Here is a 27,666-nt window from a genome sequence, read left to right on the forward strand (position 1 = left end):
CGTCTCAAAAAAAAAAATAAAGTGCAGACAACAGGAATACATCTGCATTCATCTCCTAAGATTAGGACATCCTCCTACATAACCGTAATACTATTAACACAGCTAAGAAAATTAACATTAATTATTCAATAATATCACCTAATATACATCCATATTTAAAGTTCTCCATTTGTCCCCCCAAATTGATTTTATATTTGGGACTTGTTTTGATTCAGATCCAATGAAGTTTCACACTTGCATTTGGTTCTGTCTCTATTTTAATCTACAAAAGCCCTCCTACCTATTTGGTTTTAGTTTTTGTAATACTGACTTTTTTTAAGGGTTCAGGCCAAGTGGTAGGAAACAAGTGTGTAAGGAAATAGAAATGAGAGAGTTCCTGACGACTGAGGGGAAGGGAAGACTCATCAAGGGCATCTAAATAATTCAAAATTAATAAAACATAAGATTAAAGAAGAACTACAGGCCAGGCACAGTGGCTCATGCCTGTAATCCCAGCACTTTGGGAGGCTGAGGCGGGAGGTTCACTTGAGAACAGGAGTTCGAGGCCAGCCTGGGCAACATAGCCAGACCTCGTCTCTACTACAAATTTAAAAAGAAAAAAAAAAAAAGTTAGCTGGGCATGGTGGCCGTATGCCTATACTCCCAGGTACTCCAGAGGCTGAGGTGGGGAGATCACTTGAGCCCAGGAGATGGAGGCTTCAGCGAGCTATTACCTTGACACAGCACTCCAGCCTGGGTGACACAGCAAGCCCTGTCTCAAAAACCAAACAAAACTACAAAGTTCTGGCTTTTCCCACAGCCTACAAGCCTTTTTTGTTTGTTTCTTGCCTCATAAACACTGATGGCTCTGCTTTGCTGGCACGTAAGAATGCATTTGTTCCTACTCTTTGGATAATACAGCACTGCCCAGGAGTGGCACTCAAGACTGAATCTTGAAGAAGAGTAGAAGTTTGCCAAACATGAGCAGGTAATAATTCCCAGAAGAGGATACAAAAGTAAGACATAAAAACTCATCGGTATTGAAAAATCAAAAGACTCTACGAGAAAGACTGTTAGAAATAATAAACGAATTCAGTAAAAGTTTCAGGATACCAAATCAACGTACAAAAATCAGTAGCATTTATATGCACCAACAGCAAACAATCTGAAAAAGAAATCAAAAAAGCAATCTCATTTACAACAGCTACAAAGAATATAAACTACGTAGGAATCAATTTAACTAAAGAAGTGAAACATCTATACAAGGAAAACTATACAATACTGATGAAAGAGGACACACACACAAAAAGGAAAGATATTCCACGCTTAGGGATTAGAAGAATTAGGCGGGCAGATCACGAGGTCAGGAGATCGAGACCATCCTGGCTAACACGGTGAAACCCCGTCCCTCCTAAAAATACAAAAAAATTAGCCAGGCGTGGTAGCGGGCGCCTGTAGTCCCAGCTACTCGGAAGGCTGGGGCAGAATGGCGTGAACCCGGGAGGGCAGAGCTTGCAGTGAGCAGAGATCCAGCCACTACACTCCAGCCTCCAGTGCGGGCGACAGAGCGAGACTCCGTCTCAAAAAAAAAAAAAAAAAAAGACAACACTAGCTAAAGCAATTTACAGATTCAGTCCAATCTCTATCAATATACAAATGGCATTGTCTACAGCAAGGATCCCCAACCCCCGGGCTATGGACCAGTACCCGTCAGGAACCAGGACGCACAGCAGGAGGTGAGCGGTGGGCAAGTGAGGATAACCGCCTGAGCTCACTTCCTATCAGATTAGCGGTGGCATCAGATTCTTAGAGAGGCTGGAACCCTATTGCGAACTGCACATGCGAGGGTTCTAGGGCGCTGCGTACCTTACAAGAATCTGATGCCTGATGATCTGAGGTGGAACAGTTTCATCCCCAAACCATCCCCCCATCCCTACATTCAGCTCTCTTTTTCTAATGTAAATGTCATGTAGGAGCGTTTGTTTTATTTTGTTTGTTTTGTTTTTGTTTTTGTTTGAGAGGGAGTCTCGCTCTGTCGCCCAGGCTGGAGTGCCCTGGTGCGATCTAGGCTCACTGCAAGCTCCGCCTCCCGGGTTCACGCCATTCTCCTGCCTCAGCCTCCAGAGTAGCTGGGACTGCAGGCGCCCGCCACCACGCCTGGCTAATTTTGTTTTTGTATTTTTAGTAGAGACGGGGTTTCACCGTGTTAGCCAGGATGGTCTCGATTTCCTTGACCTCGTGATCCGCCCGCCTCGGCCTCCCAAGTGCTGGGATTACAGGCGTGAGCCACCGCGCCCGGCCACGATAGTTTTATTTGACGTCAGGACTGTTTTGTAGAGCGAGGTGGGATAGATGTGGCACGCACTAGCCACGGTTTCCACCGTTCCCAGAGCGTGGAGAGGCAGCGCCACTGCTCTCAAGGTTAATGACAACTCAATAAAGCACTGCTTTTATTTTTTGCAGTCTTCAATCTGAGAAGGCGAGAAATAATGTTTTCAATAAATATGGTTCATACCATTAAAAAAAAAAAAAAAAATCCCCCTGCGTCCATGGAAAAATTGTCTTCCACAAAAGCGGTCCCTGGTGCCAAAAAGGTTAGGGACTGCTGCTCTACAGAAATAGAAATAGAAAAAACAATCCTAAAATCTATATGGAACCACAAAAGACCCCAAAGAGCCAAAGCAATCCTGAGCAAAAAGCACAAAGCTGAAGGCATCATACTACCCAACCTCAAAATCTACTACAAAGCTATAGTAACCCAATCAGTATGGTACTGACATAAAAATAGACACATAGACCAATGGAACACATATAAATCCATGCATTTACAGCCAACTCATTTTATGTCAATACCAAAAGTACAAAGGTGCCAAGAACATACAATGAGGAAAGGACAGTCTCTTCAATAAATGATTCTTGGAGAACCGGATAGCCCTATACTGAAGAATGAAACTCAGCTCTATCTCTCACCATATACAAAAATCACATCAAAATGGATAAAGACTTAAATCTAAGACCTGAAACTATGAAGCTACCAGAAGAAAACACTGGGGAAATGTTCCAAGATATTGATCTGGGCAAAAATTTTTTGTTTAAGACTTCAAAAGCACAGGCAACAAAAGCAAAAATAGACTAATAGGATTATATCAAACTAAAAAGCTCTGCACAGCAAAGGAAACAATCAACAAAGTGAAGAGACAACCCACAGCATGGAAGAAAATATTTGCAAACTATCCATCTGACAAGAGATTAATAACCAGAATAAATATAACAAGGAGGTCAAACAACTCAATAGTGGAAAAAACCCCACAAATAATCCTATCTAAAAATGGGCAAAGCCATATGTGGTGGTGCTTGCCTGTAGTCCCAGCTACTCAGGAGGCTGAAGCAGGAGGGTTTTTTTTGGGGGGGTGGGGGTGGGGAGATGGAGTCTCACTCTGTCACCCAGGTTGGAATGCAGTGATGCAGTCTCAGCTCACTGCAATTCCACCTCCGGGGTCCAAGTGATTCTCCTGCCTCAGCCTCCCGAGTAGCTGGGATTACAGGTGCTCACCACCATGCCCGGCCAATTTTTTGTAGTTTTAGTAGAGATAGGGTTTCACTATGTTGGCCAGGCTGGCCTTGAACTCCTGACCTCAAATGGTCCACCTACTCAGCCTCCCAAAGTGCTGGGATTACAGGCCTCAGCCACTATGCCCAGTCCCAGGAGGACTGTTTGAGCCCAGTTTGATTCCAGCATGGGCAACATAATAAGAACTCATCTCTTAAAAAAAAAAAAAGAGGGGGGAGCAAAAGATCAAAATAGACATTTCTCAAGACATACAAATGTCCAACAGCTATAAGAAAACATGCTCAACATCACTAATCATCAGAGAAATGCAAATCAAAGCCACAACAAGATATCACCTCATCCCACTTAAAATTTCCTATCAAGAAGACAAGAATTAACAGATACTGGCAAGGATGCAGAGAAAGAGGAACTCTTGTACACAGTTGGTGGGAATGTAAATTAGTACAGCTACTATGGAAAATTGTATGGAGTTTCCTCCAAAAACTAAAAATAGAACTACAATATGATCCAGCAAATTCCACCACTGGGTATGTATCCAAAAGAAAGGAAATCAATATATCAAAGAGATATATGCACTCTCATGTTTATTGCAGCACTATTCACAATAGTTAAAATATGGAATCAACCTAAGTGCCCATCAATGGATGAATGGGTAAATAAAATGTGGTATATATACACAATGGAATATTGTTCAGCCATAAAAGGAATGAAATTCTGTCATTCTCAGCAACATGGATAAAACTGGAGGTCATTGTGTTAACTGAACTAAGCCAAGCACAGAAAAAACAAATATTACACGTTCTCACTCACATGTGGGAGCTAAAAAAGTGGATCTCATGGAGATGGAGGTAGACTGGTGGTTACCAGAGGCCAGGAAAGGTAGTGGGGATGTGAGGATGAAGAGTTTGATTAGTGGACGCAAATACGGAAGAAATAAGACCTATGATAGATCAGTAGAGTAACTATAGCTAATGTTAATCTATTGTACATTTCAAAATAGGTAGAAGAGAATAATTCAAATAATGTTCCTAGCATAAAGACAAGATAAATATTAAGGTGAAGGACATCCCAATAACTCGATTTAATATTTACACATTATATACATGTATTAAATTATTACATGTACTCTGAAAATACATACATCTATTATACATCAATAAAAAAAACTCATCCATTAAATTCTGTATTATCTTTGCAACATTCCTGTAAATCTAAATCTATTTAGATTTAGATCATTTGGGGTCAGGAGTTCGAGACCAGCCTGGCCAACATGGTGAAACCCCGTCTCTACTAAAAATACAAAAATTAGCCTGGTGTGGTGGCGGGCACCTGTAATTCTCAGCTACTTGGGAGGCTGAGGCAGGAGAATCGCTTGAACCCGGGAAACAGAGGTTGCAGTGAGCTAAGATCGCACCACTGCACTCCAGCCCGGGTGGGTGGATCATTTGGGGTCAGGAGTTCGAGACCAGCCTGGCCAACATGGTGAAACCCCATCTCTACTAAAAATACAAAAATTAGCCTGGCGTGGTGGTGGGCACCTGTAATTCTCAGCTACTCGGGAGGCTGAGGCAGGAGAATTGCTTGAACCCGGGAAACAGAGGTTGCAGTGAGCTAAGATCGCACCACTGCACTCCAGCCCAGGCGACAGAGCGAGACTTCATCTCAAAAAAAAAAAAAAAAAAAAAAAGATCAATACATGCACGGAAAAGGAAAAAGGAAAAGGGTTGGAAGAAGGGGTAAGACTGATTCTATGTTGAGACAGTAGAGTTACAGTTTAATTCCTCTTTTGTTTTTTATTTAAGAAAAATGTTTAAATAGGGGCCTTATGTTAGGCACAGTGGTTCATGCCTACAATCCCAGCACTCTGGCAGGCTGTGGTAAGAGAATCACTTGAGGCCAGTTCAAGACCAGCCTGGACAACATAGTGGGACTCCATCTGTATAAAAAATAATTAGCAAGGCATGGTGGAGCGTGCTGGTAGTCCTAGCTATTCAGGAGGCTGAGGTGGGAGGATCAGTTGAGCCTAGAGGTTAAGGTGAGCTATTATCACACCACCGCTCTCTAGCCTGGGTGACAATAGAGACCCTGTCTACAAACAAACAAAAAAACACAAAGGACTTGTATGCGTAATGAAAGTCTAGATTTTTCAGAGAGGCCATGATAAGTCACTATAGGGTTCTAAGCAGGAGTAATAGGGCTGGTTTACATTTTTAAGATTGCTCTGGCAGCAGTGTGAAGGGTGGTTTGGAGGGACAGTTAAGATGAGAAGAGACCACAGCAACAGTCCAGGAAGAACAGAGGATAAATGATGACTGTCTGGAACAGAGGGGAAATGACAGAAACAGAAGTAAGAAACTCTTTGGGATATGTAATTGGGGACCTCAGACACCTTCCCAGCTGCTAATGTTGTGTTCTGGGTAAGGCTGCCTATCTTTCAACCCAAATTGGTCAGTCAGTATGTCCCATTGTCTGATGTTTTTGGTGTGAAAAGAAGTCGATTAGGTCCCTAAGATCCCCCCAAATCCTACATACACAGTAGGAAGGTATTTTATAAAATCCTTTATTTTATAAGTGGCAATCGTCACCTCCCTACCCAACACATAAACATACATACCCATTTAGTCTTTGTTTTCATCACATTTCCCAAACTGACCGCATGTCAATGTGATTCACATAGAAAATAAACAAGAGGGACCCATCACATATGCCAAGTTATCAATACTCCTTTCACCATTTCTGCTCAATCTAGAAGACTCAGCTTGGAATTATTTTAAGATTTTATGTTATTTGCAATATTATGGAAAAGTAAGTCACCGACATTCACAAGGTGATAAGCTGCAAAGAACAAGTTTGTTTTGTTTTCCTTTTTAAATTTAGAATCTTGTTTACAACACATTAGCATCATTAACAGAAAAAAAAAAACCGACCATTTACATAGTAACTAAAAAACCAGCCACTTAAGAAAATAATGTAGTAATCAACCACTACCAGAGAAAATAGGTCCTCTCATTTGATTTTACTGGTAAGTCCAGCTGTTTTCTGAACTTTGTGAGAGTCTCTGTCCTGAATATGGCAAAGCATTCAAGTAAAAGGTAGGGAGTTATAAGTGTGAGATTCTGAGGGATTCTGCCTCAAAGAAGGTTCAGGAATAGCCACAGTCCTCCAGTTTACTCGAACATTGAGATGTTCCTGGGATGACCAGCATAATTTCCTTTTGAGGAATTTTCACAATTCATCAGCCTCAGGATTCAGGTTTTATAAGACATTCTTCCACATTAAAAAAAAAAGACTCCGTCCCATAGAAATAAGTTTCTCATCGCTTCTCCAGCTTCTTGTACTTGGCTTCTGTGAGGGATGAGGGAGAGTTACATCTTTTAAAACTGGCTCTTACAATGACAGTTTTTAGTTAGCATTTCCAGTCAAGTTAAAAAAATATGTATAATATTGCTAAAAATCTATTAGCTTCAATCTCATCATCTGTCCAAATATACAGATCACTGATCTGTAAAACTTGGAATAAGAATTCAAGCACAGACACTCAGAATTGAGAGCCTAACACAGGTTCATGAAGTCCTCACCCTGTCAACAGCACCTACTTAGCTGTGACAGCTCCACCAGGATGGGGCAGATCTGTCACTTGACCTATCGGGAGCCTTACTAAAAAACTGCCTCTCTCAGCACTGTCCCAGGTGCCCTCTGGAACCAGACTGGAACCCTCAGGAAGTATAAATGTGTGTTTCCTCCTGTATGTTCTTATCCTTACACCTTACTCCAGGAAAGCAATTTTGAAAGATACAGAGATTTAAAAGGCCATCAAATAAGCCTCTTACTGTGACATTCCGTTTTTCTATTAAAACCATGAAAGCACCTGGTTTCACAATTTTAACAGAAAAAGGGACTCTGTCACAAATGGTTACTGTGAACCAAGATACCTTCTACATGGTAAGGTTACCCCTGCCTTCTATGCGGTAAGGTTCATGGTAATCACTGGCTAAATGTAACTGTAGAAAATAAAACTGATTGTTAATCACCACCCATATCAAATCCCAGCCTACTACAAACTACTTTCTTGAAGTAGTCAGCCCTTGTTAAATGATGAAAATAAAATAATCTGTAAACGTTATAAGGATAAAAACAAACTCAGGCCAGATGTGATGGCTCAGGCCTGTGATTCCAGCTACTTGAGAGGCTGAGGTGGGAGGACTGCTTAAGGCCATGAGTTCGAGACCAGCCTGGGCAACACAGCAAGGCCTTGTTTCAAAAACAAATTTTTTAAAGTAGCTGGATGTGATGGTGCACACCTATAGTCCCAGGTACTCAGGAGGCTGAGGCAGGAGGATCACTAGAGCACAGAAGTTCAAGGCTACAGTGAGCTATGATCACGTCATTGCACCCTAGCCTGGGTGACACAGCAAGACCTCATCTCCTATAGGAAAAAAAACAAAACAACAACAAAAAACCCACTAAATTCTTTACTTTTAACCATGTATGTAAGAGCCAGAGCCAGTTAGCAAACCACTAGTACTAAAAATACTAGTTTCTTCCTCAAAGGAAAAGTGATCTTTCAAGAAAATCCTCAACTGACTATTCATTTAAGACATATTTATCTACATTATTAAGGGTGCTTCTGCCTTCTCAACTATAAATAAGAACTTGAGCTTTGTAAGCAAACAGACCTGCTTAGAAATATGGCTCTTCCCTGTACTGGCTTAGTGTCCTTAAGCAACTTACTTATCCCCTTAAACCACAGTTTCCTTGCCTACAAAATGGGGATAAAAATCATGTACTTGAACCAGACATGCTGGCTCACACCTATAATCCCAGCACTTTGGGAGGCTGAGGCGGGCGGATCACGAGGTCAGGAGTTCAAGACCAGCCTGGCCAACATGGTGAAACCTCGTCTCTACGAAAAGTACAAAAAAAAAAAAATCATGTACTTACCTCACAGATTATTGGGAAGATAAAAAAACATAATACAGGCCAGGCTGAGGTGGGCAGATCACTTGAGGTTGGGAGATCGAGACCAGCCTGACCAACATGGAGAAACCCCGTCTCTACTAAAAATACAAAATTAGCCAGGCGTGGTGGCGCGCCTGTAATCCCAGCTACTCGGGGAGCTGAGGCAGGAGAATCGCTTGAACCCAGACCGAGGAGGCAGAGGTTGCAGTAAGCCGAGATCGTACCATTGCACTCCAGCTTGGGCAACAAGAGTGAAACTTGTCTCAAAAAAAAACAAACCAAAAACAAAAACCAAACATAATACAGGTAAAGCACCAAGAACAGTGCCTGATATGTCATTAAGTAATCAGGAAATGTTATGTTTATTAATATAATAATAAATTACTAAGGTTTTGTGAAGATTAATAGATCACTGTAGGCACACCATAAATGTTAACTATTATGTTTACTAAGAATATGCTGGCAAGAAGCACTCTTTATTACATCAAAACAGAAGTAAAAACGGTTACCCAGTTTTTTTGAATATGCATCCAACTTGTAAGCTGCCTGCTCAAGAGCTGCTACCTGCTCTTCAATGACATTGATCTGATCCAGATAAGGCTGCAGTCCAGCATCTTTAAAAACAAAGAAAAACTTCATGTTTATATGGTTTTATCAACAAGGAATATAGGAAAAGAGTGGAAAAGTAATAATGCTAGTGTCTCTCCAGCTATGCTAAGACAGATTAGGTGGCATGACATGATTCTGAGCACTAGCAGGGCAGGTGCTTTAGAAGACAGTAGCTAGTTGATCAGGCACGACTGTGGCCCAGACTTAGTGTCTCTCATCTACTAATTTTCCGTTCTTTTTAATTTCTTGCTCCTTGAGCAATCTTTCCATTACTGATTCTGTTTCTTGGGTACTCCCATACCAAGAAAGAGCACCCTAGAGACAAGGAACACAAAAATAATAAGTCAATGGAAACAATATATTCGAATACTCTAAATTAGTGTTTTCCATTATAGAGTTTTTGGTTTTCTGCTTATAGAGTAATCCTTTATGGATTTGTAAATCAATTCATTAGAATCTGGCCACCCTTCCTTTGCCCCCTCCCATTCCAGGAATAAACTGATAAAATCAAGATTTAGAAGCAAAAATAACCATACAAACAAAACATGCTAATCCTCAGAATGGAAGAAATTCATCTTAAATTTGGAATTCATTTTTAGAAAACAAGCTCCCACAAGACAAGGCTGTCATGTTCCCTCCTCTTCTCCATGGCCCCAAGCACAAAAGAACATTAAATACAAACATGTTTAATTACAAATATTATTACTTACATTTCTGGTTTAAGTCCTTTAAGTTCCTACTAATGTTTATAGCAATATCTTTCATTTCAAGATACTTCAAGCTGGTGAGTTTATTCATATTTTCCAGGAGCTTATAGTCTTCACTGGTGGCTTGAAAATTAAACAGAAGATGTAATGTCTTTAAGATTTGTCTTAGATCATTAGAACATGGGAGCATAAGCTAAGTGGTAGTTCAAGGCAGGACCAACGAAGTGTCAAAGGAGTGGGCCACTTTTGATCTATGACATTTATAACTCAGCCTATGTACTCTGAAAGTCTAGGTAGAAATTCAGGCAACAATCAGAAAACTATTTAAACCAAACAAGATCCAGAAGGTTCAGGATCATGGTTACAAAGGGAAATGATAAACTCATGTCCTAAGAAAAGGGAGGTAAAATAGTCTTGGTACTTCTACAGCATGAAAACATTTAACTTATATACATATAATATATATACTATCAGGCTGGGCGCGGTGGCTCATGCCTGTAATCCCAGCACTTTGGGAGGCCGAGGCGGGTGATCACGAGGTCAGGAGTTCAAGACCAACCTGGCCAAGATAGTGAAACCCCATCTCTACTAAAAATACAAAACAATTAGCCGGGCGTGGTGGCAGGCACCTGTAATCTTAGCTACTCGGGAGACTGAGGCAGAGAATTGCTTGAATCCAGGAGGCGGAGGTTGCAGTGAGCCGAGATTGCGCCACTGCACTTCAGCCTGGGTGATAGAGTGAGACTCCATCTCAAAAAAAAAAAAAAAAAATATATATATATATATACACACACACACACTATCAGCTAGGACCTCACTACTTCTTAGTAACTCATTTATTACCATGTATAATTCTATATTGCATTTTATGCAGTGACATTTCCAAACCATCTGTCTGCTTCTCATATCCTCAGTTCTTTCCCTATCCCCATTCAAAGCAAATGGTCTCTACTCCAATTTTCCTAAAGGCCAAGTCCATTAACATAAGCTGCTTCAACCTCTCTGCCTTACTTCTTTTGTTTTTTGTTTTTCTCTCTGCCTTACTTCTAAACTTCTCTGGATCTTAATATCTTCCCAAGAGGCAGAAATGTTCCTATTCTTGCCAAGACAACCCCCTCCTCTTGTGGCCTTGACCCCAAACACTTCTACTTCTTCACGGCCTCTCTTCAATCATCCCCTTTCACTTGCATTTCCAAATTCTCCCTCTCTCCTGGCACCTTCCTCTCTATTTAGCAATATACTCAGATTTCTTCCAGCTCAAAAGCACTCTCTCTATTCTGCTACACCTATATCATTTGCTCAGTAAAGCAAAGGAGCTTCACTGCTAAACAATTTGAAAAAGTAGCTGACACTCACTACATCCTCTTCCTTACCATTTACTTACATATACCCTTGTAGTCTGGTTTTTGGCCCTACCATCCAGAGATTACATGCTCCAAGGTCATCCATGCTCTGCTAACCACCAAATCCATGGCATTTGCTCAGTTCTTATCCGCCTAAACCTCTCCATTGTCTTGGACACTACTGATCTCTTTTTCTTTGGGAAATGCTCATTTTCTTTGGCTGCTATGGCATTGTACTACACCGATTTTCTAATCTCTAACTGCTCTTCTTAGATGTCTATGCCAGATCCTTTCTTATCAGACCCACTTAACTAACAGTTCTCAACTTTTTCTCAGCTGTAACACATAACTGATGTTTACATGGGTAGCACATACCTATGGGCATTCCCAGGCTTATGCTAGAAACTAGCAGTTTGAGAGGAAATATCAATTTACTCTTAAATTCAATAAAGCATTTGTGCAAGTAAGAATAACAATCATAGGAAAATAACAATTTGCTTAAAATTAATTATATAATAAATCATTTGGAAACCTAGGTACTTTAAGTGTTATTAAAAACAAATTAAGTGCACCATACAGGCATTCCCTGACATTTTAGCCTAGACTCTCTTACCTACTTCTAAGCTCTTCCTTGGCAATCTCATCCTGCACAGCCTCCAATCACACCACTATGAAAGTGACTCCGAAATCTGTTTTTTGTGCTCTGATCAATCTCTGAGCTCTGGAATCCAACGTACAAGTCACCTAAGTTCCCTAGTTATATCAACAAGCAGCCAACCCAAAACTGAAAACATTTTCACACTAAACATGGTTCCTCTTTCCAGCTATTTTGGCTGATGGCACCACCCAGGCTTAAAACCTCAGATACATCTTGGTCTGCTTCCATCCCTCAATATCTACTTAAACAAGTCCTATAAAGTCCACTTCTGTAATGTTGTCGCACCCATGTTCTCCTTTCCATTCCTTTTACCACCACTCTGCCTCATATCTTCATTACTTTTCTTCTCTTTTATTATTATTAGATTACTTGGAGCATGTAACCTCTGGATGGTAGGGGAAAAGACAAGACTACAAGGATGGAGTCGTGCTATGTTGCCCAGGCTGGTCTTGAACTACTGGCCTCAAGCAATCCTCCTGCCTCCCAAAGTGCTAGGATTACAGGCATGAGCCACGGTGCCTGGTCCTCTATTACTTTTCATCTGAATTATTGCTCATCTCTCTCTGTTCTCTCTCCCCCATATCTACACTCTCATATTTATACTGCTATCAAATTAGTCTCTCTAAAACAAAGGTCACAGCTAGGCATTGCGCCTCATGCCTGTAATCCCAGCACTTTGGGAGGCCAAGGTGGGCAGATCACTTGAGGTCAGGAGTTCAAGTCCAGCCTGGCCAACATGGCGAAACCTCATCTCTACTAAATATAAAAAAAAAAATTAGCCAGGCGTGGTGGCGTGTGCTTGTAATCCCAGCTACTTTGGAGGCTGGGGCAGAAAAATTGCTTGAACCTGGGAGACGGAGGTTGCAGTGAGCCGAGATTGCACCACTGCATTCCAGCCTGGGCAACAAGAGTGAAAACTCTGTCTAAATAAAATAAAATAAAATAAAATAAAACAAGGGTGACATATTCAAACACCTAGAAGCCAGCAAGATAATGTAAATGAGTAAAGTAAGCCAAGTGTTTGCACATTAAATGCATAAGAAAATTATTCACTTCCATGAAGAAATGTGCTTCCCCTTACTTCTTGGAATATGTGATCCTCTTAGCCCATCATTTACTTTACCAGTTTTGATAGAGCCATTGGTATAGAAAACCATTTCTGTACTGCTACTAATAAAAATAACAGTAGAGAACAGTGATCAATGGCACTTAACACTAGTTCCCAGTAAAGGGGAAAAAACAGGAAGTGGTAAGGACAAATTAGATAGCACTAATCCTTTTAAGAGGCAGCTGCTCAGCTCTAGTCAATTATAGCCTTGAAAAAATGCAGGGGCTAGTAGCGCCAAATCTTTGGAATTATTAAAGAGAAGCCAAAAACCTACATTTTGTTACTTGGTTTCTCTTGCTCAAAAATAAACAAACAAATAATCAGGCTGATAACTTACAGAGTCACAGCTGGGTGCAGTGGCTCACACCTGTAATCCCAGCATTTTGGGAAGCTGAGGTGTTAGGATCACTTGAGGCCAGCTTGGGCAACGGAGCAGACCTCATCTCTATTATTTATTTATTTAGGACAGAGTCTCCCTCCATCACCCAGGCTGGAGTGCAATGGCACAATCACAGCTCACTATAACCTCCACCTCTCAGGTCAAGCGATTCTCCCGTGTCAGCCTCCTGAGTAGCTGGGATTACAGGCGTGCGCCACCACACCTGGCTAATTTTTGTATTTTTAGTAGAGGCAGGGTTTCGCCATGTTGAGCAGGCTGGTCTGGAGCTCCTGACCTCAGGTGATCCGCCTGCCTAGGCCTCCCGAAGTGCTGGGATTACAGGTGTGAGCCACAGTGCCTGGCCATATTTTTTTAAATAATAATAATAATAAAAGAAAAGTAATGAAGATCTCAGGCAGAGTGGTGGTAAAAGGAATGGAAAGGAGAGCATGGGTGCAAGAACATTACAGAAGTGGAATTTATAGGACTTGTTCAAGTAGATATTGAGGGATGGAAGCAGACTAAGATGTATCTGGGGTTTTAAGCCTGGGCGGTGCCATCAACCAAAATAGATGGAAAGAGGATCACTTGAGCTCAGGAGTTCAAGACCAGCCCAGGCAACATAGTGAGACCCTGTCTCTTAAAAACAGAAAAAGAAAAAAAAAAAAAATTACAGATTCACAACCCCTACTATTCTGTATCAAGCCTTTTCTCATAGATTCTGGTTCACAAATTTAGCTTACAGTAATTTCCTGGGGAAGTGAAACAATTTAATAAATGTTTTTGAGATGCTGTACTGGACCAGACTTCACTTTCTTTCTTTTTTTTTTTTTGAGATGGAGTCACACTCTGTCGCCCAGGCTGGAGTGCAAGTGGCGTGATCTCAGTCCACTGCAACCTGCAACCTCCACCTCCTGGGTTCAAGCGATTCTCCTGCCCCAGTCTCCCCAGTAGCTGGGATTACAGGCGCCCACCACCACGGCCGGCTAATTTTTGTATTTTTAGTGGAGGCAGGATTTCGCCATTTTGCTCGGGCTGGTCTCAAACTCCTGACCTCAAGTGATCCACTAGCCTCAGCCTCTGGGGTTAAAGGCATGAGCCACCGCGCCCGGCCCATACTTCACTTTCTGATCCTCCTCCACACATAGGTCATGTGTCCACTTGGAAACGATCAAACACTAGTCATGTCGCAAAGGATCGGTTATCAAATCCTCAGACCAAACTAATAGGTCCCTAAATCTGCAGGTCACTCCCCGTTCCTCAATTTCATTTCTCTTTATCCCGGTAAACACATCTTCTGCTTTAGCCAAACACATTGCTTGGACATACCACCTCATTCACTAGTTGTATCATCTCCCCCTTTTCCACCAATAACTCCCTTCACAACCCTGCTCAAAATACACTTTCCCCAAGGAAGCACTTCTTGATTACTGTTGCTGGATATGAATTCTTTTTTGTTATTGTTTTCTCATTAGTCTATGTTACAGAGGCCTGCAGAGTTGTATTCTCTTTCTCTCCCATTCATGACCTCCCCAAACTTCCAACAGGCCTGTCTCAGGGCATGCAGTGTAGGAAGGGAGCTGCAGACTGATGCTGCTAACCATCTCCCAGGCCTCCTGGGCCAAACCGCACCCGAATCAACCCAGACCCCGCCTCACCCGTCAGTTCCCCAGTCAGGTAAGTGGCCATTTTGGAGAACATGTCCCGGCAGAGCTCAGTGATGTCAGCTTCAGCAGGCTCCTTTGCTTCCTCAGCTGTCTCCACGGCGGCATCGTCTGGGCCAAGGGAGAATGACTAAGTGTCCCGCCTACACCCGGTGCTAATCCAGCCAAAGCAGCCTGTTCCGACATCCCTCCACTTGCCTTCATTCCATCAAGTCGGCTCCATTCTCCATCTGCCATAATTTCAAGTCCTTCACTGCGTCCCTGCCCATCTGACACACCAACTCGCCTCCCTCGCACCGCCCCTCGCCCATACCCGGCACCCCCGCTAAACCATCCCAGTCACCCTGACAGGACAAACACTCGCGCGCAGAGACAAGTGCACTCCTCTCACCAGCCCGTTCCTGCCAGGTGAGCCACCACACACTCAACCTCGCCCTCCCGAGATGGAGCCCCAAGCCCCCCACCAGACGCTTCCTCCCCATCCATTCCGGGTACCTCGGGCGGGCTCATCACGCCGGGTCGCCAGGACGCCCTCGGCTGCCGCCGCCATAGCAGACCCTGCGCTGTTTCCGGGCCGGGGTGCTGCGCGTGCGCACTGGGTGTGTCCCGCCCACCCGGCCGGCCCTGCAGTCCTGCGCCTAGCGGTCCAGTCCAGCCTCAGGTCTATGACACAGCAAAGGGCGATTCCGGAGCCGAAACTGAAGCTACGCCAGGCTGTTGTGAATTGATCCACTGCCAACAGTCGCGACGTCTGGGACTGAGGGCGAGCTCATCCCTACAGTCACACCCTGGAGGCATCACTCATCTTGTACCACTCACGACCCGTCTGGGAATAGTCAACCCTGTTTGTGGCCTGCTGACCCAAACCACTGAAGACGGGTTGCCCCCTCTCCTGACACTCCGCACTGGAGTTAGTCATCAAAAGATTGCTCAGGGAATCCAAAGTTTTACAGGTTGTCTCGTCCACACTTTGGGAAACCTTCAGGCATTGATCTCTGGTCCTAAATACTCTCCCTCCCAATGTCCTGAGTTAACACCAACTCACTGGCCCCTATTTCTTAAACTGCAGGCAGGCATCTACTTCTCTTCAGTTGATACAGCCTTTCTTGAAGAAAGCTTGGACTGTAACTTTTTTAGGGCTGAGGATACACTCTGGTTATCTGAATTGCATTTAAGCTGTTTCACAAGCCTCCTAGGTATACAGAGTACTTAATGGGATGGGAGAACAGGAGTGAGTGAAAGAGATGGATGAGAAGAAGTGACTGGGGAGCAATCGAAGGTGCAAAATGAGGAGGGATAAAGGCCACAGAAGAAGGGATAGGAGATATTCAGCAGGCCTCAGGCAGGCTCCTGGACACCCAAAATCTTGGTAGTTTCTTATCTTATCCCTGGTTATCCTCCCTCTGCACCCTCTCACCCCACCCCGATGCTAGCACATACACACACACACCAGCTACCCCTTATCCCCAGCCCTCCTACCCTGACTGTCTCCACCCTGAGGACTGAGTCTCACTTGTCACCTGTCCCCACTTTTCCTATGGTGCAACCATAGTAACCACTACTTCAAGCCATTCCTGCGAGCCAGAAGTTCTTTTTTTTTTTGAAACAGAGTCTCGCTCTGTCACCCAGGCTGGAGTACAGTAGCGTGATCTCGGCTCAGCTCACTGCAACCTCCACCTCCCAAGTTCAAACGATTCTCATACCTCGGCCTCCCAAGTAGCTGGGATAAGAGGCATGCGCCACCACACCCGGCTAATTTGTTTGTATTTTTATTAAAGACAGGATTTCAGCATTTTGCCCAGGCTTGTCTGGAACTTCTGGCCTCAAGTGATCCGCCCAACTCAGCCTCCCAAAGTGCTGGGATTACAAGCATGAGTCACTGTGCTGGGCCTAGAAGTTCTTATAGCCCAGCTCCTTCCCATCACTGCACCTACTCTATACCCCCTAGAGAGCATGAACCTATTCCAGCCCAGGCACATGGATGGCCTTTCTTCCCTCTATAATACCAGAAGCAAATGCAAAGTCCAAGTTTTCCTAAGGAGTTTTATTAATAGCCACCATGGAAACCCACATGGTCTTGTGGAAGAATAATGTCAGAACCCACCACATATTAATTCGAAGATCTCTGAATCCTGAGGTCATTTCCTTGCCTGATTCCCTTCAGGCTCCATTTTTATCTCCTGCTTAAAGCCCACTCAGTTTCCAGGTTCAGTGGACCAGAAGGCGGCCTCTTGCAGAAGATCCTTCATAGACTTTGCTCCAGGAGTGCCTCACACTTAACTCCTCTGCAGCATTGGAATCTCACCACGTGAAAGTCTCCTCTCCTCTAAGGCTTCCTCTTCTCTTTTATAGGGAACCTCTATAGGGGAAAACAAGAAACCCATGGGTGCTAGTAACAAATCTTGGGATGCACAAAGGATAAGAATAAGATTCACTGGGAAGTAGGAAGACATCTAGATACCGCCTACTCTCTTGGTTTCTACCTTTTTCACAGACCATGGCTATCCAGATGCTTAGGAAGAGCCATTACCCTCCCTCTCTTTATCCTGTTTGTTAACATTTTTTTTTAAATTAACACACAGAGCTAAGTACACAGGGAGTAAAAGGCCCAGCGGAAGATGTTATTTCACAGAGCTATGTGGCAACACACAGAAACACTGAGTCACAAGCCTAAGCATGATGCCCACCACACACAGAAACATTGGCTCAAAAGGCCAGATGCAGAGTGGGGCTCAGCAGCAGCCATGATGGGACCTGTTGTCCTAGAAGTGCAGGGGATGTGGCGAGGGGGCCTGTGCGGAGGCACAGGGAGGGAAGCCTGCTGTCTGATGCTTTAGGCCCCCTTCCTCACCACTCTCCTGCCCACCCTGGACTCCCCAGGGGTCTGGGGTCACAGCTGGGGCTGGCTGCGGGTGCTTCCAAATAGCTTGTTCCTTCTGTTGGAAGAAGAAAGGGACAAATCATTTGAAGAAATAGTTTGTGTACCACTTTTCTTTTCTCTGTATCTGATTCCAGAGAACTCAGACTGCTATAGACTGTTTGCGTTCCTCCCAAATTCATCCGTTAAAATTGTAATCCCCAATGTGATAGTATTAGGAGGTGGGGCCTTTGGGAGGGGATTAGATAGTGAGTATGTAGCCCTTATGAATGGGCTCACGCCTGTAATCCCAGCACTTTGGGAAGCCAAGGCGGGTGGATCACCTGAGGTCAAGAGGTCGAGACCAGCCTGACCAACATGGAGAAACCCCATCTGTACTAAAAATACAAAATTAGCTGGGTGTGGTGGCATATGCCTGTAATCCCAGCTACTTGGGAGGATGAGGCAGGAGAATCACTTGAACCCAGGAGGCGGAGGTTGCAGTGAGCCGAGATCGCGCCATTGCACTCCAGCCTGGCCAACAAGAGTGAAATTCCGTCTCAAAAAATAATAATAATAAATAAAATTAAAAAATAAAATAAAGGAGACTTCCCTTACCCCTTCCACCATGAAAGTGCACAGCAAGAAGACAGCTCTCTATGAATCAGGAAGTGGGCCCTCAACAGATACTGAATCTACTGTCATCTTGATCTTTTGACTTCCCAGCCTCCCAAACTGTGAGGAACAAACTTGTGTTGCTTATAAGCCACCCAGTCTATGATAATTTATTATATTAGCCCAAACAGACTGACACAGACCATCTCATGTGGCCAAGGCAGCCCTTAGGCCAGGGCAAGCAACTTCCAGGCCTTATCTCCATGACCCATCTCTGCTGATACACTAACTGCTATGAACATGTTTCCCCAGGAGCCTGAAAACACAGGTCTTTCAGAAATGTTCTTGCCCCACCCACTGAGTGGAAAAGATGGCAGAGTTCAGCTGTGAGGAAATAGGAGGACCAGGTGAAGGGCCACTCACCACGCCTGGGGAGGGAGCCAGCCACCCCTTCCTCTCCAGCATTTTCAGCTTTGAGCTTACAGCATCAATCTGGGACACTACTCCTTCCAGGACAGTCTCCAGCTGCATAACTCTCCTTGTGAGCCTGTGTGGGATTTGAGAGAGACGAATGGAGCAGAAATCTGTGTCTAGGGGCTGGATGTCTAAAGAGGCAGGGTTCACAGAAGGGCATGTGTCCTGATTGGAACAAGGAAGGGAAGACCCAGCCTTGTAGGCAGAATTAAAGGGGAGCAGAGGTTCTCCCTGGGGTAGGAGAGAGAATTGGAAAGTTGTGGGAAAAAGTACAAGATAGGGTATCATAATAGAAGTGTTGCCAGCCCTGAACCAGCCCTTCTTGGCTGCACGTACATATAGAATTCTTCTCCTGAAACCCAGCCTCCTGCTCTGGCAGCCTCTGGACCCGATTCGCCTTGTGGGCTGCTCACAATGGATCGGCCTAGTTTCTCAATCTCAGTGTTCAGGGCCACCTGCTCAGGAAGTCAGAGGTTAGAGGGGAGGAGATAACTCTGGGAAGCCATCAGCTCCTGTTCTATCACCCACTCTACTGGGATCTCAGGACCAAGGCTCAGGTTCTAGTTCTTGCTATTCTCCTTCCCTCCCAGACTCTGGAGACAATAGGGTCAGGGTGGTGGTGCTGGACCAACCTCTGGAGGAGTCACCTCTCAAAGAAAACACAAGATCCTAGAAGCCTTGATGGATGAGGTGTTTACTAGAGGCCAACTCATTTTAGCAGAGGAGGGACACTACCAGTGTTCTTGGCACTTTCTAGGCTGCTGTCACCCTGCCTTTGACTTTTTTTGGTCTACACTGGATAGGGATGGAGCAGGCACAGTAGGGACAGCCAAGAATCCAAGTTTGAAAATTCCCAAGAGAAGGCAAGCCCTCTGAGGGAAGTATCAGTGATTCTTGGGCAGTTGGTCATTTTTCCTAAGCCTGTGTTTTAGAGCATGATTCTCAACCTTGGCAATGTATTGGAATCACCTAAGGAGTTTTAAAAAGTACTGATGTCTAGGCCCCACACCCAGAGATTCTGGTTTAATTGGTCTAGAGTGTGTGTCCTGAGTATGAAGATTTTTAAAGGCCCCCCAGGGTATTCTAATGTGCAGCAGTTTGGGAACTACTATTCTAGAGAGTTCTTTACTGTCTATCTATGGGAGAGTTTTCAGGGTGGGTTTGTGTTCTAGGTGTGTTGGGGGAAGGGGAGGGTGAGCTGTTTCCTTACACTGCCTCTCCACCCATCAGCCCAGCTCACCCTCTCTTCCTCCAGGTCCTGTCGCATTTTTTCCTGTTCCTTCTCATCCAGAATACGATTCCCATCTCTGTCAAACTTGGTGAAGGTGGCCGTGAGCTCAGTGATTTCATGCTCTGCGTGTCCCAGTCTGAGAAGAGGATGATGAAATGAGTTCTGCCCAGCTGTGGCAGTGACCTCTCAGTTATGGACTTCCTCACTCTTTTGCTTGACTCTGGCAAAAGTTTTGCTTCTGGAAAAGAAGGTTCTCCAAAGTCTAGCAATCTTACCCCCAGGAAAACGCTTGGTTCTGTTTCTTCTTTCTCTCCTGACTCCTGCTCACTAGGTTCAGGGCCTCATGACCTCCTACAGGGATTATTGCAAAATCTGTTTGCCTCTAAATAACCTGCTATGCCCCAGCTTCCCCTTTACTCCCTACCCCTGAAATCCATCCTCCATAATACAACTAGAGTAATTAACCTTTCTAATATGCAGATCTAAAAATGTCCCTTCTTGAAATCCCTTCTGGCACCCTATTCTTTTGGCAGAGTGGTAGTGTGGCCTTTCTCAGTGTGGTCCTTGCCTGTTTCTCTGGTCTCATCTCCTGCTATGACCACCACCCGTCCCCGCCCCTTTATTTAATACCTTAGCAATGCTCAACTACTTATTCCTCCTGTATATGTTGCTTGGTTTCAGACCTCTATGCTTTTGTATGTGCTTTCATCTCTTCTTGGAAGAGCCTTCCTCTGCTTGTCCACTTGTGAGCTATTCATCCTCCAAAACCCTGTTTAGACATTACCTCTTCCAGGAAGCCTTCCCTTAAGCTCAGAGATAGAATTGATCACCCTCTACTCCTAGTCACTTCTGTTGAACTTATTCTGTGATTCAGTTTATTTGCAAGTCTATGAGCTCTTAGAAAACAAAGACTTTGTCCCATTTAATTACGTTGTCTCCTAATCCCAGCACTTTGGGAGGCTGAGGTGGGTGGATCACTTGAGGCCAGGAGTTTGAGACCAGCCTGGCCAACATGGCAAAATCCCATCTCTACTAAAAATACAAAAATTAGCCGGGCGTGGTGGCACGTGACTGTAGTCCCAGCTACTCAGGAGGCTGAGGCATGAGAATTGCTTGACCCCGGGGAAGCTGAGGTTGCAGTGAGCCAAGATTGTGCAGCTGCACTCCAGCCTGGGCAACAGAGCAGGACTTTGTTTTTTTTCTCCAAAAAAAAAAAAAAAAAATTATGTTGTCTATTACTCAGTGCCTGATCTGCAGCTGGTGCTCACAATGTATTTGCTCAATGTGTGTTAATATGTTCGACTGGGAATCAGGGAGTGAATGGCTAAAGGAATAGATGAGTGTTTGTAGGGAAGCATAGAACAAAAATCAGAGTTTTGTGGGAGTGGGGTGTGTATTCAATGATTAGGGAATTATTACATTGGTTCCTAAGAGTTGTTCAACAAGATCCAGGATGTTATAAACCACGGTCAGAGATCTTTAAACCAAGGGCACAGTTCTGAAGGTCAGGAGCGGAGACCTACGGGCAAAGATCTGAAGCCTGCAAGTCAAGATCAGAGGCCCCCAAACTAAAACCAAAGGCTTATAAGCAAATGAAGTATGGTTGAGGGTTGAGGACTTAAGAGACTGGTATTAGAGAAGGCTGGGTCTCTGGTTGCTCACTCCCTTAAGGTGTTGGTGAAATCCTCAAACTGGGTCTCCTGCTCCCCACCCTGCAGGACCTTCTGCACATCCGAAACCCTCTCCTTCCTCAGACGCAGTCTTAGCAGGGTTTTGTTGTAGCCCTGAAAGGGAAAGGAAATAGGCACAAGTTCTCACAGGCTGCTCACTCATCCCTGGCCCCCAGCCCCACCCATAGTATGCCAGGCTTCCAAGGATAAATTAAAGGCACACAAGGGCACAGGCACCTCAATCAGTCAGGAACAGACCAGGACACAGAGCCTTAGACTGGGGCACTGATGGAAATGTGTAGCTCAAGGAGACTGAGCAGTCACCTGTTTCAGGAGGTCAGAAAGTTGCAGCTCATCCTTCTGTCCAGCCAGCTCCTCCTTGACCTCTGAATATGTGTCATTGATGATGGCCAGGAACATGTTCTGGAAAATAAAGTGGGGACCTGGGTCCTCACCCCCAGACCCACTGAAAGGATTGAGCCCACTGACCCCATTAATGTCCAAGACACGTGTTCCAAAGGGGTCAGTGCTCTCAACCCCAGTTCGGCAGCCCACCAATCCCTGCCTCTCAGGGTCCCCAGAGCCCAGCCTTTCAGCACAGTTCTATTAGAGATGGATCATGCTTCTTGACCAACCTGGTGTCCTCACTGTCAGTTGCTGTAATAACCTTTCTGACCACAGAGATACAATAACATATGCCACAGACCTCCTTCGTATAAGGGCCCATCAATCATTGGAACTAGAAGCTTTTCAGGGTGAGAGTACAATTGTGATCTCTTTTTCATCTACCCCCCAATCCATATCTGTATCCCCATCCATTGATCAAATAAAGAAAATTGCTGGCCTTGTTAGTAAGAATAAAATCCAAGAGCTGGGCACAGTGGCCTACACCTGTAATCCAGCACTTTGGGAGGCCAAGGCAGGCAGATTGCTTGAGTCCAGGAGTTAGAGACCAGCCTGGGCAACACAGCAAAACCCTGTCTCTACAAAAAATACAAAAATTAGCTGGGTGTGGTGGCTCCTGACCATACCAGTGGTCCTATCTACTCAGGAAGCTAAAGTGGGAGGATAGTTTGAGATCGGGAGGTGGAGGTTGCAGTGAGCTGAGATTGCACCACTGCACTCCAGCCTGGGTGACAGAGTGAGACCCTGTCTAAAATAAATAAATAGTAATCCAGACTTTTCATGGTTGGCAGGGAGAGAGAACTACCAAGTAGTGACAGCAGAAATCAGCATGAGATCCCCAGAAGAAGGGGAGTCTTGGAGGACAGTCATAGAAGCTTCCAGGTGCAGCTACTGCTCCTCATGAGACACTTTTCTCCCCATTTCCATCCTTGGAGAATGAGGGTTTGATTTTACTGAGGGAGTCTGCAGGTTCCCTTATACTCTGCAAACCTGCAAACTGACCATGCTGGCTATACTACATTAACCATCTCTCAGAAGATCCATACATCTGCTCCCCCACTCACTCTCCATCCTTGATTTGAGAAACTTATCAATCCTGAGTGAGGGACATACTGGGACCAAAACTCCACCCTGCAGGCTGTCTGTGTCCCCACCCCTCAGAGAGACCCTCACCAGGAGCACGAAGAAGACGAAGAAGACATAGGTGACAAAGTAGGCAGGGCCCAGGATGCGGTTGGCATTGTCGATAGCATTGTAGTCAAAGTCCCCGAGGATTATCCGGAACTGAGTGAAACTGAGAGACCAGATCTGGGCTTTACCCAGAGCCTAACAAACACCCCCCATCCCACTTTCCTAATCACAGACAGACCCCTCACCACACGTCCACCCCAATCTGATAGACACAGGGCAGGGTGCTTAGATTATTTGAGCACACACACCAGGGCTTCCGGAGACCCTCACACAGATGCTTTAAACACAGACACACAGACACGCACGTACGCATCTTCCCCAAGGATACATACACCCATGGAGCTGGAGGGTGAGGGGCCAGGGAGGAGTGAAGGGGACAGGACACACACATGCACTTGATGAAAGTGCTAAAGTTTTCCACTTGGGTCCCGAAAAGCAGGTAGCCGAGTTGGGCATAGGCGAAGAAAACAATGAAGAACATGACGGCGAAGCCCAGGATGTCCTTGGCACAGCGGGCCAGCGTGGAGGAGAGCTGGGTCATGGTTTTGTTGAAGCTGATGTACTTGAATATCTGGAAGGACCATGTTGAACCAAGGGATGAAGAAGGAAAAGGGAAAAGCATTGATAAGTCCATGCCAAGGGCCTATGGAGGCCACAGGAGTTGCCAAGCCAGACAAAGAAAATGAGACACATATTGAAGAAGGGAGAATGATACAAAAATTAGCTGGGCGTGGTGGCACGCATCTGTAATTCCAGCTACTTGGGAGGCTGAGGCAGAGAATCACTTGAACCTGGGAGGCGGAAGTTGCAGTGAGCTGAGATTGCACCACTGCACTCCAGTCTGGGCAACTGATTGAGGGACATACTGGGACCATTAAAAAAAAAAAGAAAAAAAAAAAAAGCTGGGTACAGCAGCTCACTCCTGCAATCTCAGCACTTTGGGAGGCTGAGGCAGGTGGATCGCTCAAGGTCATGAGTTCAAGACCAGCCTGGCCAACATGGTGAAACCTCGTCTCTACTAAAAATATAAAAAGTTAGCTGGGTGTGGTGGTGCATGCCTGTAATCCCAGCTACTCAGGAGGCTGAGGCAGGAGAATCGCTTCAACCCGGGAGGCAGAGGTTGCAGTGAGCTGAGATCGTGCCATTGTACTCCAGCCAGACAACAGAGTGAGACTTCGTCTCAAAAAAAAAAAAAAAAAAAAAGTCAGGGGCGGTGGCTCATGCATATAATCCTAGCACTTTGAGAAGCTGAGGTAGGCAGATCACCTGAGGTCAGGAGTTCGAGACCAGCCTGGCCAACATGGTGAAACCCCGTCTCCACAAAAAATACAAAAATTAGCCAGGCGTGGTGGTGGGTGCCTGTGGTCCCATCTACTCAGGAGGCTGAGGCAGGAGAATCACTTGAACTCAGGAGGTGGAGGTTGCAGTAAGCCGAGATCGCCCCACTTCACTCCAGCCTGGGCAAGAGCGAGACTCCATCTCAAAAAAAAAAAAAAAAAAAAAGAAGGGAGAATGAGTGTGCCTTGAAGCAAAGCTGGGTGTGGGAATCCCAGGTACCTTGATCCAGGCGAAGAAGAGGTTGACAGCATTCATGTTGTTGTATTGTGTCTGACAGAAGGCGAGGAACTCAAAGTCTGCATACGTATTTGGCTGCTGCAGGAGCTTCCCCATGAGCCGATTCACCTCGAGGGTTCGGAATATGTGGAAGCCCACAGCCACAATGGAGAGCTGTCACACAGGGATCATGGGGGTGTCAGAGAAGGCAAGGGGATCTCAAGGGAAGTTCCAAGATGAGGCCCCAAGGGAGAGCCAGGGTAGGTAAGACAGGTGGGAAAAAAGCCTTCCTTGCTGACTTGTTCACTCAGTTTCAAATGGAACTGGGTAGGATGACTGGGGAGCATCTTAAGTGTTCCAAAGCCCAAGAGAAGGCATTGGGGACAGTGGTAAATATTAATGTATAGATTGTAAAGGGCTGTAGGGAACTGGAACCAGTCATTTCCTTCCACTCCCACCACTTCCAAGCTTTGGTCAGGAATTGAATTTGTCTCGTTAATAGGAGGGAGATGAAGAAGAAGGGGCAGAATATTTGAATAGAAGACAAAAGGCATGGGTTTCCACAGAACGGTTCATAAAGACAAAAGACAAGAGAGGGGCAGAATATAGTACATTAAAAAAAAAAAAGCAGGGCTCAGATGACAGGTGAGGAGGAGAGGAGATGTGAGAGACAGGGTTTCCCAGGGGCTGAGAGAGGGGAACATCTCCCTCTCACTTAGGGAGCTGTTAAACGATGATTTGACCAAAAGTCAGAAGGAGGGCTTAGGGCTCCAAAAGGAAGAACCTGGAGCCCCTATTAGGGTGGAACCCCCTCCTCACCCCAGAATGTCCCAAGTCCTAGATATCTGTCCCTCACCAAGATGACCACCAGGTCCAGTATGTTCCAGATGCTGCTGAGGTAGCGAAGCCGGTGAATGTGGAGCTCCAGGATCTCTTCCACCACATAGTAGAAGATGAAGACGCAGAAGATGACCTCACAGCCAACGATAAAGAAGTCCCAGTTGCTGACATAGCGGATCAGCTTGACTGTGCGGATTTGCCAGGAGGGGATGGCACCTCCTGTAGCTGGAAACTCCACCACCAGCCTACAGGGGGAGGGGGAGATGTCTAGTGGAGCCTGGGCTGGGACAGCTCCTCCCACTTCCTCTCCTCTCCACCCCCACCACAGGGTATGAGTTTAGGGAAGGGTCTCATGCACAAGAGACGGGAACCAGGAGCCATGGACAGGGTGATAAAGTAGGGAAAGGGGGCTCACCTCAGGACACAGAAAAGATTGATATTGGCATTGTAGACTGAGAAGTCGATGAACACCACCCGAGTGCCCCTGTCCAGCCACAGTCCCTCCTGAAGGTCCCGGAGAGCCTCTGCACTACCCTGTCGGGATCCTGGAAGGTCCAGGTAGTAGCCACCTCCGCTGTAGCTTGTGAGCCTGCCCCAGTGGGAGGAGCCCCCCAACTCATCCTGCGAGTGGTATGTCCACCTGCCACAGAAAATGCCAGCTGAGCCAGCCCAAAAGTTCATCTCCCAAGGCAATGACAATGCTTTATCATTGTCTGGGCTTTACAGGTTTACATATTGTGTGCGTGTGTGTGTGTGTGTGTGTGTATGAGATATGTGATATATACATATATAGTGTATCATTTATTATTCTGTTTGATACTAACAACCTTTTGAGAAGGGAGAGTGAATATTATCCACATTTTGCAGAAGAGGAAACTATGAAAGAGGTTACCGAGATAATCCAGCTATAAATGACAGAACTGAAACTCAAATGTAAATCTGATTTTTCACTATGTCACTCAAAGATTTGGATGACAAAGCCAAGCCCCACTTTTGGCCCACCGTGAATAGTCCCCATAAGGGAAGCACCTGGACCAGGAGGAAAAGATCCTCCAGCTCTGTGATTGCACATCAGGCTCCTTCACCCCATGTTTCTCCATTCTATCCACTAAACTTTCTACCCTGGGTGCTTATTTCCTCCCTCTTCTGTCGTGTCCACCCTTTCCCCCTTCTTCCCTAATTTGTCATCCATCCTTGACCCCTTGCTGCTTCACGTATCAATCTCAAGGGTTGGGCTCTTCAATTTCACCCGTTCTGTATACCCCTAACCAACTTCTAGGCAAGAAGGGAAGCTTTCCCTGGAAGGACTACATGCAAGATAGGACAAGTGTGGTTGCGACCTGTGTGTGGGAACAAGTCTGGAGGCTATGGCTGTGTTTGCTAACCTACCTCCTCTGTTCCTGAGTGACACAGACCAAGGTCCCCAAACAGTCACAGCTGGGATTCAGGGAGATGCCCCCTGAAGTCCCCTGAAGTGTTCTCGAGGCTCTTTAAGCCTCAGTGGAAGTGGTTCTCAGACCTTGGGATGATGTCAGGTTTACAGGGGCAAGCCCTGTGATATTGGTAGGACAGGCTCACTCACGCTGTGCCATTGAGGGGCCCAAAGGGGAGTTGTTCTTCTTTGTCTGGAGAGTAGACATCATAGCAGCTCAGAATGTCCTCCCGGAAGTCTTCATGCACCACACAGGAGTCATTGCGGACCTTTAGCTGCCGCAGCCTCGGAACCCCCAGCAGCATGTTCTCATAGTAGATGAAGGAGTGGGAGCCATGGCCCAAGCTCTGGTTGTTGTACCATTTGGTCCAATACAAACTGTCCAGTAGTGGGCCCTGGGCAAACTGAACCACAAGCTGG

General features: G+C 45.3%; 2 protein-coding genes across 10 annotated transcripts in view; both read right to left on the reverse strand.

The window, feature by feature from the left end:
• Window positions 1-6,094: 6,094 nt before the first annotated feature.
• BLOC1S2 (biogenesis of lysosomal organelles complex 1 subunit 2) lies at window positions 6,095-16,770 on the reverse strand. The gene is made up of 5 exons (XM_002821062.6): window positions 15,473-16,770; window positions 14,972-15,088; window positions 9,829-9,948; window positions 9,019-9,123; window positions 6,095-6,895 (listed from the first exon to the last, which is right to left on the reverse strand). Exons 1-5 carry the CDS (start codon window positions 15,525-15,527, stop codon window positions 6,864-6,866), a joined length of 429 nt encoding a protein of 142 aa, XP_002821108.2. The 5' UTR covers window positions 15,528-16,770; the 3' UTR covers window positions 6,095-6,863.
• A 226-nt stretch (window positions 16,771-16,996) lies between these two features.
• PKD2L1 (polycystin 2 like 1, transient receptor potential cation channel) overlaps window positions 16,997-27,666 on the reverse strand; it is a 57,564-nt gene continuing 46,894 nt past the window's right edge. For 3 of the 9 annotated variants that reach the window (XM_054522775.2, XM_063727707.1, XM_054522774.2), the window contains 12 exons: window positions 27,397-27,650; window positions 26,230-26,454; window positions 25,831-26,059; window positions 24,978-25,148; window positions 23,810-23,991; window positions 23,403-23,523; window positions 22,149-22,247; window positions 21,817-21,938; window positions 20,164-20,290; window positions 19,260-19,378; window positions 18,873-18,996; window positions 17,002-17,336 (listed from right to left, as the gene is read on the reverse strand). In XM_054522775.2, the coding sequence (XP_054378750.1) occupies window positions 17,304-17,336; window positions 18,873-18,996; window positions 19,260-19,378; window positions 20,164-20,290; window positions 21,817-21,938; window positions 22,149-22,247; window positions 23,403-23,523; window positions 23,810-23,991; window positions 24,978-25,148; window positions 25,831-26,059; window positions 26,230-26,454; window positions 27,397-27,650 (1,806 nt within the window). In that variant the 3' untranslated portion in view covers window positions 17,002-17,303. Of the gene's footprint in view, window positions 17,337-17,828; window positions 18,570-18,872; window positions 18,997-19,259; window positions 19,379-20,163; window positions 20,291-21,816; window positions 21,939-22,148; window positions 22,248-23,402; window positions 23,524-23,809; window positions 23,992-24,977; window positions 25,149-25,830; window positions 26,060-26,229; window positions 26,455-27,396; window positions 27,651-27,666 lie in introns of those variants that run through there. The other 6 variants (XM_024253946.3, XM_063727706.1, XM_054522773.2 and 3 more) reach the window with 5 other exon arrangements.

This window comes from Pongo abelii, chromosome 8, assembly GCF_028885655.2.
Source record: "Pongo abelii isolate AG06213 chromosome 8, NHGRI_mPonAbe1-v2.0_pri, whole genome shotgun sequence".
NCBI lineage: Eukaryota > Metazoa > Chordata > Mammalia > Primates > Hominidae > Pongo > Pongo abelii.